Source organism: Silurus meridionalis, chromosome 25 (genome assembly GCF_014805685.1).
Source record: "Silurus meridionalis isolate SWU-2019-XX chromosome 25, ASM1480568v1, whole genome shotgun sequence".
NCBI classification, from domain to species: Eukaryota; Metazoa; Chordata; class Actinopteri; order Siluriformes; family Siluridae; genus Silurus; species Silurus meridionalis.
In genome coordinates, this window is record NC_060908.1 from 8423723 (window position 1) to 8442066 (window position 18344).

General features: G+C 34.9%; 1 protein-coding gene across 3 annotated transcripts in view; it reads left to right on the plus strand.

Moving 5' to 3' along the window:
• zbtb44 (zinc finger and BTB domain containing 44) overlaps window positions 1-6816 on the plus strand; it is an 18818-nt gene extending 12002 nt beyond the window's left edge. For 2 of the 3 annotated variants that reach the window (XM_046839828.1, XM_046839829.1), the window contains exon 6: window positions 4049-6816. In XM_046839828.1, the coding sequence (XP_046695784.1) occupies window positions 4049-4418 (370 nt within the window). In that variant the 3' untranslated portion in view covers window positions 4419-6816. The remainder of the gene's footprint in view (window positions 1-4048) is intronic. The other variant, XM_046839831.1, reaches the window with a different exon arrangement.
• The last annotated feature ends 11528 nt before the right edge of the window (window positions 6817-18344 follow it).

The window sequence follows — 18344 nt, forward strand, 5'->3', positions numbered from 1 at the left end:
GTGTATATATATATATATATATATATATATATATATATATATATATATATATATATATATATATATATATATATATATATATATATACACAGATAGATGCACAGTAATTATCTCGACTTTTAAAGTCCCAATATCAGAAGTGGAAAAGCAGCTTGTTCTTTTTCACTTTGCAGCTTTTAAAGATTTTGTGCTCTTTTATCAGAATTCTCTTTAACAAATCCACCATCCCTCACTATTTATGATGAGTATAAGCGTTGCTCATAGGCTACATGATTTCGCTTTTTAACTCTGTGACATGGCACACGTTTAAGCATTTATTTGATGTACACATTGCCTTTCGACAATCATAATATCTTATCCTTGTGTTGCGCGTATCCCAAAAGATTATGTATTTTTTTTCAGTAAATAACAGTGTATGGTCTCTTCAGGCATAGTTATTTTCCCAGGATGCATTTGTAACACTGATATAATGAAACAGTTATGTGTTGTGTTTCCAGATGTTGGTTGTGAAAGGTTATTAAATATGGGCTTTATTAGGAAAGGATTCACTGTAAAGGGCAGCATTAGAGAAGGCTGGGAAACAGTACCATATTTGAAGGACTTGGATTTGACACTTAGTTACATACAAGGGTGTGAAAGAGAGAATGTACATGGACAACTATTGTAAACCAATTCTTGGGAGCTTAGTGGTGGTCTAAAAAAAGACCACTCATTAGAAACAGTATATTAATCCTGAACGAGCATCCTCATTAGATTCCTGGAAATGTTGAGTCTTCAGTTCTTAAACCACAAACATCCACTATTTCGTCACCCATTCCTCTCTCTCCATCATTCTCTCCCTGTCCAATCTGTGTGTATCCAGCACAAATAAACAATGTATGAGCTGAACAAGCCTGCGAGAATGAGGCAATAATTTGGCACTTTCTCAAGATATGAAGCAAAGGCGTCCAAAGAGAGAGCAATTGCTGACAGACAGGGTGTCTGCAATTTGTGTAGGGATGCACATTTCTCTATTGCAATAACAAGAACACTGTCTACCTTGTATCCAAACATTCTGCAGAAAGCAGGTATGATTCTGATTGAGACAGGAAGATGGTATAGAGGAATTTTGTGAATTGGTTTTATAAGTAATTTTGGGATAGCAGTTACAGAACAATGCGTTGTCCCTGCTAATTGTTACTTAAATATTATATTCTTGTTTTTTGTTAATTGTTTGTAACTAGAGTCTACACAGAGGTTGTAGTTGATGTTTACACTATTTGTAATCAATGGATAAACCATTTATAGAACAAAAATAAATGTTTGTATGGGGAGAAAAAAAACATATTTAACAATACTAAACAGTCAGTATGACGTGATGATATATTCAGTCGATTTCAAATATTAAATATGCTATTGGCGCTTAAAGAAAATTGTGAACAAACGTGGAATCTGTGAGAACGGATAGGTGAACATTCGCAAACTTAGCCAGGTACCTATATTTCTTACTGTTCATGGGCAGCCAGGTGTAGATTTCAAAATAAAATGTTTCTGGTCTACTTTTGCCCATGAAAATCTGTGCATAAATTCTAAATATACAAAAAACTTATACTACATAACAGTTGTTCAGTCATCATTGCTTCTTTGTGGAATCATATTTCTGTTGTCCCATTTTATGGATCCCATCATCCCTTTGTTCATCTCTTTTTCTTTTTCCTACTTTTTTTATTTGTGTCCTCCTTATGAAGTTCATAATACATTACTGTTAGTGCAAAATCCATTAAATATTATTTTTTAATTAACGTTTAAAACAACTTGCATCGATTCTGTATAGTTCTTTACACAGCATTGTTTGCTTCTAAGAGTTGATTGGTCATAAGATACTGATTAACAAATATTCAATGCGAAATGTTTATATTAATATATCTAGACCTTTAAGTTCTATAGTAAAAAAATTCCACAGGGACTTGGGTAAATGTAACTTAATATAAAAAAAGTTTTCTTTTATTCAGAAAATATAGATATTTATAAATAATCATTGATATGGTGCAGCTTTGCACAAGCGCTTAATTCTCAAGTTTTCTGCCATGGGTCTTCAGGACAGATGGTCAATGAGTTTTCTGCTTACAGATTAAAATCATTATGTGCTGTTCATTAATCAATTTCTGTTTCTGTCTAGACTTACTATTACAAACATGCATTGTCTCGTTATATGATCATTCAGTTAATCTAAACCAGTTTCATTGCTGTGTTCTCTAACCTACAGTCCGTACAAAAAATTGTGAACGGCATGGCCGATTTTGTTCTTATTGCTATACAGTAAATACATTTGTATTTAAGAACAAAATAAGATCAGAATTTGAATGTTCGTTCCCTGATATTTACATCGCTTGTATTTAACACCTTCGAATATAGCTTTTTTGGGTGCACAAAAATATAGGAACAGATAGTTTTAAAGTAACATTAACATTTATATTTGGTTATATACAGTACTGTGCAAGAGATCAATTAACAAAATAGAAAGTAAATAAACAGAAGAGAAATCCAAATCAAATAAAATTTGGTGTGGCCACTCTTTGCCTGCATCAATTCTTCTACGTACACTTGAATTATTAGGTACAGTTTTTATAGGAACTCAGCAGATATGAACTAACCACAGAGCTTCTATGAATGTAGGCTGTCTTAAATATTTCTGTCTCTTTATGTAATCCCAGAGAAACTTGCTGATGTTGAGTTTAGTATTTTGTGGGGGCTAAAACTATTACTTCCAGGACTCATTTTTATTGTCTATGCTGAAGATAGTTGTTAATAACATTGGCTGTATGTTTGGGGTCAGTCAGACACCACACTGATAATATTGCATGATGGACTAGTATCCGCCTGTATGTCTCAGCATTAAGGACACCATTAATCCTGGCCAAATCTCTAACACTATTTGCAAAATGCACCCCCAAACTTTTAGGAAACCTCCACTATGCTTCACTGATGCCTGCAGATAATCATTGGTGTACCACTGACCAGCTATGCAGCAAGTATTTAATTTTATTTACTGCAGCCAAATATTTCAGATTCAGATTTTCTGCACCCCATGTTTTCATGCATAGTTGAGTCGATTAGCCTTGTTTCAATGTCAGAGGTATTGCTTTGATCACAATTCTTCCAAGAAGACATCTGGCCAGACACCTCCATACAGAAACTGGGTGTACCTGGGGCCCACTGGTTTCCTCCAGTTCTTTGCTGATTGCACTGCTGGACGACATCTGATACCAAGGAGAAATAAACATGATTTGTCTTTTATCTACTACATTTACCTTTACATTCAAGTTTCCTTGGCAGATCACTGCATCTATGATCCTCACCATTGCAAATTTCTATGTGCTATGTGTAAAAAATCTTTACCAGCATATCTTGAAACCCCAGTCTGCCTTAAATTCTTTGTCTGGGAGAGACCTTGCTAATGCAGGATAACTACCTTGTGTCTTGTTGCTGTGCTCAGTCTAGTCATATGTAGGTTATGTTTTAAACTACATGTGAAATTGAACATTAGCACCTGCTTGGTATAATTGGTTAATCATACACCTGACTCTGATCCTACAAAATATTTTACTTTGTACAAGTGTACAAAGTGTGCAAAAGTAAGAATTGAAAGGTAAAGGGTGATCACACGAAATTGATTTGCTTTGGATTTTTATTCTATTAATTTACTTTGCATTATTTAATTGCTAAAAATAAATTAGGGCTTCGTATTTTTGAGAGAATCTCACTTTACCTCCTTTTTTGACAACTGCCTAAAACATTTGCACAGTACAACCCACAAAACAAAAAAGTTCCAACAAAATGTGCCATGTTTAAAGTTGTTTGACAGATCTAACTGTAAATATCAGTGAATGAAAGCTGAAATTCTAATCTGCTGTTACATATTCATCGCTGGAATTCAATCTCAACTAAAACAAATAAATTGCCCTTGTTGTACTTAAAATTTGTAAATTTGATCAATAGAGTCATTTTCAGTATGAAGCAGAAAATAGCATGTTTTTAGTATTTAACCTTCTGTGCTCTGTTCCCACAGTGAGTTCCTCCTCCCAGACTACTTGAGCCACATGCAGGAGGAAGAGGAGGAGAACCTGGCCCATTTTGAGATGACCGAGCAAGCCTTCGACGTCACTGCCACCTCTTCCTCCTCTTCTTCCTCAGTGCAAACACCCGTCATCTCACAGGTCTCCTCAACCATGAACTACGACTCTCGACCCTCTGCCTCCATGGCCCAGAATTCACCAGGCTCCAGAGCAGGCCATGGGAATGAGGAGGGAACAGCAGGAGAGGAGGCAAAAAATTCCATAGCTGTCACCTCCTTACCAGACTCGGAGAAAGAGGAAAGGGAGAAAGAGGGCGAGGGACATAACCAAAAGAAAGCACTTGTGTCGATTACAATCGAATGAGAAGCATTCCATTTAATTCTTTTGGAATTTTTTTTTTTTTTTTTAAGATCTTGTGGCCTGTATCAGTATAATGCAAAAGAAATAAAGTGAACACTGGACTCTGCGTGAAAAATGCAAGTTGGAATCCTTATTCTAGTTGACTTTTTAAATGCTTCATATGTAATCGTGAGCAGTTCTTTATTGGAATGTTATTCTTTTCGTTTGCTTTGTAAAGGAAAACAAGATTATATGTTGTGATTGTTTTAAAAAGTTGTTTATTCTGAAATTCAGACATTGTAAACTTGAAATGTTTAGACATTGTTTTTAACTGTTCTGTAATTGTTTTTTCTCCCTTGAAGCTTTATCAGTTAAATGATGACCCTCTATGAGGCCATATGTTGTCAAAGGAATTTGTGAATGAGTTAAAGCTGTGAGATGATTATGCCTTCGCCTTATTCAGTCAGGATGGATCATGCTGGACAGAGAGTGGGAAAGTTTTTCCTCCAAAATGACCTTTTTTCTTTTTCCCCCGTCTCTTATACTTTTGAAGCAATTTGTTTAGTCTCATAAAGCAGAGCGCCTTAATTGTAGCACACTGCTCTTCCTGGCCTGCAACCTAAACTATTGAGGCTAACAAGCTGAAACGTGAAAGACTGTGTGTGCTACTACTTTTTCATTCTTCTGCAGCAGAAGTTGTCCAGTATGATGTGCCATGTAGCCTAATTAGGTAAAATAAGCTTAGACTCAATTCAAAGGATCCTTTATTAATGTCTCTTTGTGCAAAAGAGTAAAATTATCAGACTTTATTGTGATGTTAAGTAGACTGAGCATTGCATTTGGGGTAAATAAGTTAACAATCACACACCAACACCACCAAGCATTCAGTTTATTTTCTACTGTATATCACGCTGCTAGATTTTAAGAGCTGTGCCTCATATGTAGAAACCATTGGTTTAAAAATTTCTATTAAGACTTTCAATATATTTAAGGTGGTTAAAAAATGAGAGATAATGATTTTTTTCTTCAGTGACTATAAATCTTTTTTTTTTATTTTGCTGAGTAGTGCAAAACTGTTTCTCCACAACAGCATGCAAATAGGTACCTAATACGTTTAAGGTAAAATCTGTGAAATATGTCATGACAAAATGGTGAAACCTGTACGTAGCCCTTGCTCAATTTGGTCATTAGCAAAAAGTCTTTTTTTTTTTTTTTCCCCTTCATATTTGACATTGCACAAGGCAATCATTTGGCCAAAAGCTGCTCCATTCCAATGTGATGTTCTCAATAAACCAGTTGTTTGGTATGCATTGTGCAATATCCACTTCTTAGATGACACCCGTGTTTCCAAATATGGCTAAAGAATGTGATTATTATTATTTAATTTTATATATATATATATATATATATATATATATATATCACAGATGTTTAGCAGGAGGACACAATTTAGCACATTTTCAAGAAATTGTATTTCTTTTAAGGACTTTAGAAGCCTGTTGAACATTATTTCTGCAGTGCAGTTAATTAACAAGAAATGAATCAAGAAAACAGAATATCACTATATAGGATGTGGTGTCTGATGGCGTCATTTCATCTTCCGAGTCAGTATACCAATGAATACATTTAGTGAAATCTTGCTTCCTCTATCTCACCAGGACTTTTGTGGTAGCTTGAAGCACCCGTGTCTTTAGTCTGAGTGTTTATAGTGATGCATTTTTCCACTATACAGTATTGCCTTTTGTATTCTTTCTGTGGTATCTGCATGTTGTCCCGGTCTAAATGAAATAAGAGGAAAATTAATATAGCATGGGTTGATTTTATTTGTTGGATGTTTTGGATGTGTGTGGAACTAAACTTTTTATGTACAATATTCAAACTTCTGTGTCTAAAATGTTTCAACAGAGAGAAAACTTGGTGTTTTGATGGTCATGATACTCTTTCTGATCCTGCGATATAATACGAGTCACCTTAAAGTAAAATTTTGTACATTTCTTATAGCAATGTGAGTATGAATTGTTATTTGACTTGAGCCTTGTAGTGTCTGCTTTTGTGACAATGTCTTTATGGTATTTACTCAAACATTTATGGTTTTTGTTTGTTTGTTTTTCCGTATCTTGTGCCTTGGATATTAAATCTGTAGTATATTTTAATGGCTAAAAACATACATTGATATGAATTCATACCATTTTGTAGACAGAATGCCGGTAGACTTATGATGTAGCTAGTGATTGGAAAAAAATATTTTTGAAGTGCTATACTGTTGGTTTAATATGTGTGCTTGTGTTTATTTTGATAATGACAAATGTATCTTTATTGTTTTGTACCTTTTTGGTGGTCCTTATGCCAAGACAGATTTGCTGAATGATGTTTTGTAAAGTCAGCAAGTTGCAAATGAAATTAAATGGTTACAACCTAGCACTCCAAAATATGGATTTGTCTCTGTTGTTTGTAAATTTATGTTTTTTTTAATGCAGGGAGTAATACATCAGGTGTACTCAGCACTTATATATAAGAATTCTATATAAGAAAAAAAGCACTATATAAGAATTCTTTTTGACAAATTGTATTACCAGGACTGATCTACTCATTTAAACAGATTTTCCATACAATTTTATAGTCAGTGATTCTGATGCAGATTAAAATTGCTCATGATCCTGATTGGGATAAGATGGGTGTCCTGCATGTTTACAGAGGCCGGGTGCCACTTACAGGGTGCTCATTTTGAACCCTTGGCAGATATTATATTGAATGTAATATCCAAAATCCAAAAAAGGACACTTAACACTGACCCCACCCCAAGATTGTAACCTTAGATATCGTGCCACCATCTAATAATCTAATGTTCAGACAACATGCTGAGAGACGTTCGGTGTACTGAGAGAGACCTAAGATGAAAAACTTGATTGCACACTGTCCAGCTGCACAAACAGACGACGAGGGGAAAAACTCTAAAGCTCAAACTTTGCCTTGGCCTTCCAGATAAGGTTTAAATGACACAGCGTGTTGGTCACGGACTCCAAGCACCTGCTTGTAATTTTGTGTCCTTTCATTTCTGTGACCTACGTCAACCCAGAGAGTGAAACAGAATGAGGGAACGAGTTTGGGGGACTTGGAAATAGAGTGTGCTCCAATAAACATCAGAATTTGATGATGTGTCAGGATATAATGTAGATAAAACCTCATACATACAGTACAGACCAAAAGTTTGGACACACCTTGTGTGGGTCAAACTTTTGGTCTGTACTGTATATATATTATATATACAGTACAGACCAAAAGTTTATATATATTATATATACAGTACAGACCAAAAGTTTATATATATTATATATACAGTACAGACCAAAAGTTTGGACACACCTGCTCATTCAAAGAGTTTTCTTTATTTTCATGACTATGAAAATTGTAGATTCACACTGAAGGCATCAAAACTATGAATTAACACATGTGGAATTATATACATAACAAAAAAGTGAACTGAAAATATGTCATATTGTAGGTTCTTCAAAGTAGGCATCAAGAGAATGCCAAGAGTGTGCAAAGCAGTAATCTAAGCAAAAGGTGGCTACTTTGAAGAACCTACAATATGACATATTTTCAGTTGTTTCACACTTTTTTGTTATGTATATAATTCCACATGTGTTAATTCATAGTTTTGATGCCTTCAGTGTGACTCTACAATTTTCATAGTCATGAAAATAAAGAAAACTCTTTGAATGAGAAGGTGTGTCCAAACTTTTGGTCTGTACTGTACATTGAACAGTGAATTATTAATACAGTAATAATATATCAAGACAGTTATGGCATGTATTAGATATTTCTAAGGTAAATGTGTACGTTCCAAAAAAGAACCCTTTGATCAAACAATCAGTTATAACTATAGACAACCACCTACCAAGACCAAGGCAACAGGTTGGTAATGGAGGCTACACTGTTCTGAATATGACATTTTTAAAAAGCCATGAGAAGACACACATATGATGAGCAAACCTATAAAATATCTAGTACAGGGGTGTCTAATTTTTTCCACAAAGGGCCAGTGTGGGTGCCACTTTGAATTCCAGCCAATCAAGGGCCATACCTGATAGTCATTGAAAATAAAATTTAAACAGGAAGAATTTAATGTGGATTTGCTTGGTTGGAATAAAAACCTGCACGCACACGGGCCCTATGTGGAAAAGACACCCCTGATCTAGTAGAATCAAGTCATGGCTTTTGTTCTTGTGTAAGCTTAAACACATTTTGCTAGAATCATTTTTTATTTTATTTTTTTAAACATTCTTCATTTTTTAAAATTATCTACAGTATCTTCATGCAATTAATGTACACTGGGTTTTAGTAAAAAAAAAAAAAAAAGAAAGAAAGAATAAGCATATTTAATTTCTTCAAATTTACAACTAGATGTATTGAAGAACATACTTTTTTCTGAATCTACCCATTTTCATGTGATCAAATATCTCTGAATGTCTGCTCTTCATTTGAGTTTTGTGATGACTGCATTTGCTGTTAAAATGAATAAAGACCAGAGATTAAGGGAGAAAAGCAAGCCATTTTGACGCTGAGGAAAAAATCAAACAGCGACAATGCACAAGCAATGTGCATAGCTAGAACAACTATTTGAGTGTCTTGAACAAAAAAGAAATCATAGACACTAGACACCAGATCAGATCAGATCAGATCAGCCAAGAAAACAAAAGCATTTAATGAAAGAAACTTTGTGTCAATTGAGGAGAAAAAACAGTCACCGACATAACCAACAACCTCCACAGTTTCGGTTTAAAGGTATCAAAATCGACTTTGCAAACAAGGAATTGAGAGCAGAAATATAGTGGTTATAGCACAAAACACAACCATTCGTCAGCAGAAAAATGCTCTGAAACCAAAACTAATCTTTACTTCTTTCAAAGCAAAAAAAAAAAAAGTTTAGAGAAAGAAAGAATCTGCACATGATCCAGAGCATAAAAGTTAATCAGTAAAACATGGTAAAGGCAGTGTCATGGCTTGTGTGTGAAGCAATCTTCCAAATCTTTTTGCTGTTGTAGCTAATAGTGTAACACCAAAACTTAAATAGCTTAAGTACAGTATGTATTTTAAACTGCTGAAAAAGGAGAATGTAGGGAGGAACAACAACCGAGAAGCTGCAGTAGAAGCCTGGAAAACATGCCAGTGGGTCATTGGCTGTATGCATTTTGTTTATGAAACAATTGGGTGGTCTTTCACTAAAGGCTTTATAATATAAGTTGTTTAACACACCTAGATTTAAATATTAAGAAATAGCAGTTTAAATTTAATTAAAGCACTATATCAAAGCACTGAACATTGTTTCGTTTTAGTATGTACTGTTAAGTATATGGCTGGAATGACAATAATAGCTGACTTGATTTAACTTGACTTAAAAAATTTGTGCAGTTCTTGCTGTTTGTCCTGAGTGGACTTTTATGCAACAGGTTACTGTAGCCTGCTTTTTGTAAAAAAAAAACTACAATACATGGTAAAGTAAGCCCATTATTCCTGTGACAGATACATTTCATTTCTTCAAAGAGTGTAAAGAACAGTTTGTACCTGGATTGTGTACACTCCGAACACTATAGATTAAATCCTTTATATAATGTCCAACATAAAATGTGCTGTATAAGCATTTTCACAAATTTTCTTGCTACACTGATTGCCACTTTCCATAGGACTGCTTCACCACCTTGATTAATTTACCGTGTTCGTTTATCGACAACAATCCAAGGCAGCCTTGCAGTCTGGTGGAAACATCTAATAAAAGTTCCAGGATAGAGGCCAAGAAAATCATGTCTTCTATCAAACATGGCCCTATTAAACAGAGCAGACGCATGAACAGATGCATGCAAAAGTCCCTGTGAGCAGTCGAAACAGTGTGTTCTCTTAGTTTTTGGCAAACATCATTTACTTGTTAAAACTCTAGGTACTCAAGTCAACTCATTTGATATCCAACTTTACAGTGTATTATACTAGGTGGGTTTGATTCCTTAACTGCATGACAAAGGCCTCAGATATGCGGAGAAGATCTTAAAACATCATTAATATGGTGTGGTTTCTTTTTTTTTTTTTTTAGAAACATAAAATGCAATTAAATTTCAGCTTTTTATGGCAAAAAAAGCCTAATATTGGGATTAGGCTTGGGCCCAGCAATACAATATTAGACAATGTACTGGGAAATACCAGGAAGTCTAGAAATAGACAACAAGCAAACGCATTTAATAACAAGACATGGGTCTGTTTTTTATTTCAAGCTTCACTTTAGAATTAGAGTGCATACTCTGGCTTTTTGTGCTCAAGTATGCTTATTACCATATATGCACAAATAGACCTTGGTCTGCTTCTCTCGTTATGAGAGCAAGACATTTGCTGTGCAAAAAGAACCAATAGTAAAAGTTTCAAGTTTTGTTTATCCAAAAGATGAATAGAAATATCCTGACTTGGCTTTATTTAATATAAACACTAAAGCAATTCAGAGCTATCTGTTTGTCTAGCCACAGTTCAATTTTGAGTAGTATAGACAAATCAAGATGAGAGATCATCTAATTATATACAAGCTAGTGTGCGATGAAGCAACAAATGCATAGCATGCCACTTTTATACACAGAACTGTGAGATAAAATTCAGACACATTTGGTTTTTGTTTTTGTGTACATCCATTGCATACAATATATCCACTTTAGATTTTACTAACATAATATATTTTGACTTGACTGGTTTGAAAATAGAATACTATGCAATCACAATCTTTTCTGTGTTACACCCAACACAATTTAAAAATTTTATAAATCACAGAGATGCACATCTTAAAGGATTTAGATAAACCAGTGCACATTGAACAACAAAACAACAAAATGCTCTTAGCAATACTCTATGGCAATAATCCTACTTAAAGACTTAAAGAAAGGTCTCACACATGTCATATGATTCCATTAATGCAATACTCACATCAAAGTACAGAGGAAGGAGCATTATTACATGGGGCTAGCACTCTGAAAACAGTACTGCGGTTAATCTTACTGTAGACATTCCAAACCTGTAAATGACAACAACAACAGCTTTGCAAGGTACTAATATGAGTTATTTGTGGATAAATTTGAAGTTGATACGTATATGCAGTGGGCATTTGTTAAATAATACCTATTTCCTCTTACTGTCTGCATTAAAACCAAATGGTCCTGTTGTGCATCTAAACTTATTTACAGTATGGCCTTGTAGCTGGTTACCACAGACCCTTTAATCTGCCTTTTTCCTTATTAAATATATATTAAATATTTACTCACAAATTAGAGGCACAGTGGATTTTGTCACTCCTGCACAGCTCTAGGGTCACTGGTTTGAACTTTACTTTCCATGTAGAGTCTTTGTGTAGGTTCTCAGTTTCTTTCCACCGTCCAAAAATATGCCAAAGTGGCTTGTCTATACTAAATAGCTCCTAATTGTTAAGAAATGAGTGTGTGTGTGTGTGTGTGTGTATGTGTGTGTGTGTGTGTGTGTGTGTGTGTGTGTGTGTCCGTGCTGCCATGCGGTCGGCTGTCCCACCCAGAGTGTATTTGCACCATACCCCAAATAATTCATTAAAAGGCTACTAAAAATTCTTTATTAAATAAGACTAAAGAACCTATAACTGTGAATGCTGAATCAGGTTATCATATACTATGTAGCAACAAGAATGATCTTACTTGACAAGAATGATCTTTCTGTTGACAATAAGGTTCTTAAAAAAATGTACATTAAAGAATAACATCATTTCTCAATTTTCATCACTTGGTTAAAGTTATATTTATACAAGGGTTTCTTTTCAACAGACAACAGTTTAATTACTGACTAAATTTAGTATGTAGGGTTTCCTTTGGGACACCCTGTAGTCCTTGTAAGGTTCATTGTTTAAAAGCTGCTTAACAATTTGACATCATGGACAGTAGCATAGTGACAACACATTTAGATTTAGTGACTCTTATAGATGTTAATGTTAAAGTATGGATTGACTTTCTGAAACAGAACATATTCTGTGAGATGGCCTTAAAATACCAATTCCTTGGAATTCCAATATTGCCAGTGATTCTAAAAGTTTGATGAGAGACATAAATGTGTTAAAATCAATCATATTATCCTATTTGAATCAGTTACATTTACTTCCTATTTTATTTTGTATACAGTACAAACTGCTCCTTAAGGCCTCCCAAGTCCAGCTTCTGTTTTGCTGGGCGTCTCTACTTGTACAACGATGCACTCAGGTGATCTATTCTGCTCTTTTTCCTCATTTATTCTGCTTTTTTTCCCTTATTGTCAGTGTTTTTATCCTGTTATACATTTGCCTTGAATTACTTTAGGTACTTTTTATGACAAGTCTTTGTAAAATTATAAAAAGATACAACACAAATTTAACTGGCCATCAAAATTAATATTTTTTTTCCTGGCAGTGTGTCACACATTTCTAAGAACTGGATTCAGAATGCAGAAATATAAAGTCTCATTTTTGGACAAAGCATTTGGACTGATAACATATACTATGACTCATTCCAAGCTGCAGCGTCCAAGGATGTTATAATTCTTGCCACGATGGTGGAATCAGTTTCTTGACGCATGAGTCGGCCGTTACGTCCACACAGGCATTGTGTCATTTGATGTTTGCAGCTGTTGTCAGGGAAACTGTCCACGTGGCTTACTTTTTTGGAGTTTGATGTAATGCGAGCCAGGAAGCTGTCCTTTGTCTACACAGTGTCAAGAAAGGTAAAGTGGATTAGAGCAGCCTGCAGACAAAAGAGATGAAGAAACCATTTTTTTTTCACTCATTTCATCTGCTACACAGATGATGATGATAAACTGTTCCTCTAGCTGAATCAACTGAGGTAATTCTACAAGGTATTCATTTCATGTTCAGGCTGGTATAGTTCACATTTATAGCTAAGTTCTACCCTTGTCTAATCATAAGTATGGCATTCATGTCAAATATGTTGTTAGACAAAGCTGGCACTAATATTCTTTCTTCTTATTTAAGCTCACAAATATTTCTGCTTTCATATTTGGATCAATTTTACGATCTTATTTAGTTTGCTTTCCACAAATAAATGTGCAATAACATACAGAGTTTTTTCTTTTTTTCACAGAAATGCAGTTTGTATGTTTCATCTTTTCTGCGGTTCATTAAAATACATCACGGTGGGACTTTCATATCACTCTTTTCAGTGTTTTACTGTCTGAAGTGCAGTAATAGTCCTGTCAGGGGACAGCCTGCCACGCCATCCCTCATCTCCACACACATGTAGTCTGTCCCCATCATACTAAGTATCGGGACCTGCGGCTCGTTAGCTACAGCCCTACATAAACCCCTCTCCTGCTCTCACTCACCGTCAATTCTACTATTTCACGTAGATGAACACTGTGACCTCGCTACACGACATTCCACTTTCCTGTGGACATCCACCGCGGCCTCTATAACTCCAGAGACCGCTCTGTTCTTCCTCCCCGAAGAACCATTTACTTTTTGTTCGGCATTTCTGTTTGTTTACCTGTTGCGCTACTACTTCGTAAAAAACCCTTTCTTCACTAACCTGGGGTTTTGCTTCAGTCACTCCGCAACCGTGACAAGGCCAAAGAGCTGGCAGTTTCATTATAAAGCTCTTATTCGCTTTCATCACTAATTAACAGTTGGCCAGACAAGTGTTCAATTTATACAGAACAGTTTTTTTTTTTTACTTATATTGTTCCTATTAATTTTTTTATTAAATGCAAAGTATTTCATAACCACCATCATGTCTGGTGTCTCTGAATACACAGCCAAATAAAAATAAGTTAGATAGGTTGTATTGTTGTTCAGTTGAAAAGTGTTCAAGTGAATGAGACCATTTTATTTTCCATTGCCATTTTCTCTTTGGAAACAGAAAAGCCAATCTGATAAAAAATATGAAGTAGAACAAAGATACACAGACATTTTTAAAGCTGGTGTAAGACTCCTAAACTAATTATCCCTTCATTATTATTTACAGTATCTCACAAAATTAAGTACACCTCTCACATTTTGGCAACCATTTTAGTATATCTTGGTACAATACAGTCAATGTGCAGCTTGTATAGCAGTATAGATTTACTGTCCTCTGAACATAACTCAACATACAGCCATTATTGTCAAAATAGCTGGCAACAAAAGTGAGTACACCCTAATTGAACATGTCAAAGTGTCAATATTTTGTGTGAGCACCATTGCTATCCAGCACCGCCTTAATCTTACTGGGCATGGAATTCACAAGAGCTGCACAGGTTGTTGCTGGGATCCTTTTTCCACTCCTCCATAATTACATCACGGACCTGCTAGATGTTAGACACATGGCGCTTCTCCACTTTCCACTTGAGAATGCCCACAGGTGCTCAATAGGGTTCAGGTCTGGAGATATACTTGGTCACTCCATCAACTTCACCTTCACCTTCAGAAAGGCAGTTGTCACCTTTGTGGTGTGTTTGGGGTCATCATGTTCTGCTTCAGAAGGTCACAGTACATGTTTTTTTTTTTTTACCTCATGTGTCTATTGACTTCACTCAAAAAACAATAATCATCATCATCATCATCATAGATTGCTTCTTTAAGTCACTAATATGCATAAATCATATTATATGCACCTTGCTACATTACTGTGTCAATCACAAATTCATGTTAGTTGTTGGTAATGAATTGATCAATTATTACCCACAGTTTTCAAATATGATTGCATTTATATTTACATTTATGGCATTTAGCAGACACCCTTAACCAGAGTGACATACAAATGTGCTTTGAGTCTCCATCAATGAATGAAACAACACTGGTTCACTAGATTACAAACATAAGATCAGCCTACAACTTTGTTGAAATTATTATTTTTTTAATCACTGTGTGATTAAAAGAACTTGATCAGGCTACTGAATGTTTAGAGTCACTGTTCCTCTGCACTCCTAAGCTCCACCTAAAATCTAAATAATTACAGAGAAAAAACTAGCACACTGCTATAATAAACATACATGCACTTTATAACATAAGAACGTAAATGTGGTCAAACTAATTCCATTAAAGAAGAGCCTCCCAAGCTATATCAAAGCTCATAGTTCTGTTCTATATATTTCTCCTATGTAATAAAAGATAAAATATATATATATAATTTTTTTTTCAAAACTGTAACAAAATTAGGAATAAGACCACCACAGAAACAAGCACACAATCTATATGTAGCAGTGATAATTCATAATTTTTTTTCAATTACAATATTTTAACATTTTAAATATCAGGCAAAAATTTAGCATGTTTTCTTCTACTTCATTTTGACAAGACTAAAGTAAACATACTAGGGTTACATGAAGCTATAACTACGCTTTTTTGCATAGCATCTCTAATAGGTCTCTAAAATACCTTGGAGTGATTATTAACTCATACAGATACTGTAATATTACTGTACCTTGTTTCATCTAAAAAATGCTATTAAGATAAGAAATATGATGCAGAAAACCTAGATCAGCAAGTGTGACCACCTATATAGAAGTCAAAGTTTTAGCAGTTTGTAGTTCTAGAGCATTTAGGTGTGTGTTAACACAATGTCAAAGAGGGACGACATCAGCAATGATCTAAGAAAGACCTTAAGAGAGCTGAGAAATGTCCTCCACAATAAAGTGAGAAACTGATAAAGTCATACATAAAACAATTACTCTAGGCTATCACTGCTAAAGCTGGATCTACCAGCTACTGAACCATAAAGTGTACTTAGTTTTACACAAATGGCTTTTTAATTTTAGATTTATGTTTATAGAATAAATAACGTCGTGTAGAAAACATGGTCCTAGAAAGAAATCCTAGATATTAATACCACAATTAATGAAAGTCCTGTCAGTAACTTCATTACTGTGCAACTGGATTCACCATTGTGTGTCCTGTATCTGTACCCATCTAGGAATGGGAACGAGCCTAGGCCTGGTGCTTCCCATTATAAATAAAATGTTTAAAAGCTAAAATGACCTGGCCACAGCCACCAGCATGAGAGACGCTGATGACACTAGCATGTGTGCACGTCCCTGTTGGTCTCGGAAATCCACTGCGATGACTTTCACAGACTCCAACCGGAACCCAGACTGGGACAAAGCCTCAATCCACCCGCTGCCTGTCTGTCCTTCCCATCAGGCTGGCAGCCTTCCACCAAATTCCTTTTCTCAGCTTTACACACACAATCCTTCATTTGCCACTAAAACCATTCTTTCATTCCACTCACTATTATTTTTGTTTTTCATATGACAGAAAAGTCTAAAATAAAACGCATATGCAAAAAAAAAAAAGATAAAAAATATATATATTTTTAATTTACAGTTTAATTTGATTTTTTTTCTGGATGATATGTCGATTGCAACAACTCAAAAAGTTAAATCAATACTGCTAAAATGTCATTATAAAAATAATAGGAATTTAGGAGACGTGACTGTTAAAAATTGCACACTTCTTGTCTCATGACTGGTTTGAGAATAACAGTAAAGACACTTGCTATACGCTTTCTAAATTTAGGCTTTTAACAGGTGTTCACATATTCACTCTATATGCTCTTATGTGATATTTGGCTAAATCCATTCCAAAGTCAAATTTTGGAAAGGTATTTTATGCCAAAAACCTCTGGCTATTATGACTGATGGACAAATAAAGCAGGTGGAGAGGAATGGCAAGGGCAATTTTAAAAGTAAAGTGCTAATTTTAATGTACTAAAAATGTTTTTCCTATAATTTGATTTTATTTAATTTAAATCAAAAATGATTTAGCTTTATGTGGTAATACATTGACAGCCTATGTAAAATAAACCTTATAAAATGCTTAATTATACTCAGCATGAACAATTATCTGTTTATTAAAATACAAAAAGTTTTCCGCTGTATACAGCACAAACATGACTGTCAAAATTTCTTTTTTTATACCTTTCTTTAATCACTAACACACCATGGGTTCACACATCAATGTTGTCATTAAAACACACAGACTAGGAGAACATCTGGGATTTTTTCACATTTTGGCACAGTTTGAATCTCCACTTGCTTTCTAGTTAACTTTCTCTTTTTATTTCTACTTCTTTGTCCAGTCTTGTGACTAAGCATTATATACATTATATGGCTTTCTTTTAACCTTCATTTATTTATGTTGACCTTAAAGCTTTATAGTGCAGCATCAGATAAAGATCATTCCAGCTCACAGCTTGCAGTTAATGGTTTGCATAAGAATACTCCACCAGTAATAGCTGCAGACGCATGTGGGATTGGTCAAGATCACCTGTGTAAATATTACAGAATTGATTGTTTTGAGAGTGGGTGGAAAGTAAATTAATCAAATAAATCATTTGCACACCTCTACTCACCTCCTTCTATAGAGGATTACAGCTCCTCTAGATTTTGATGGCTTGTGATTTTTCCCATCTCTGATTGTAGCCCCTTCAGTCTCTGAAGGCTTAACATATGCATCCACTAGCTGAGATATTACAAACATATTATCTCTTTAGAATTGATGACTCTCTCTGAAGGATCACAGATACCCTTTCTTTTAAGGATCAGAGACACTGCCTCACTCAAAAGTTGCAGATGCTCTGACTCTAACTCAGGGGTTTTAGACACCCCTACAATGTACTAGATCACAGATCAAAGCCCTTCTCTCAATTGAGCTCTTAGATATAATTACCTTGTGCTAAATAACTCTTCATATTTTTCCAGCCTCTTCCCTAATTCCTCCCATTTATCTAAATACCCCTAATCTATACAATCCTATCTCCCCGCTAATGGCAACTCTATGTTCACACAATCTATACCACTTCTCTCATCCATATGCCCTCCATCATTCATCTTACTTGCCTCTTACACCTAATCATTTTTCACTATCCTTTGTTCATCCTAAGTCCACACAGGCTGCAATTACAGTTGCTCTGTTTTGCACCAAGATTTCTTTACCCAATC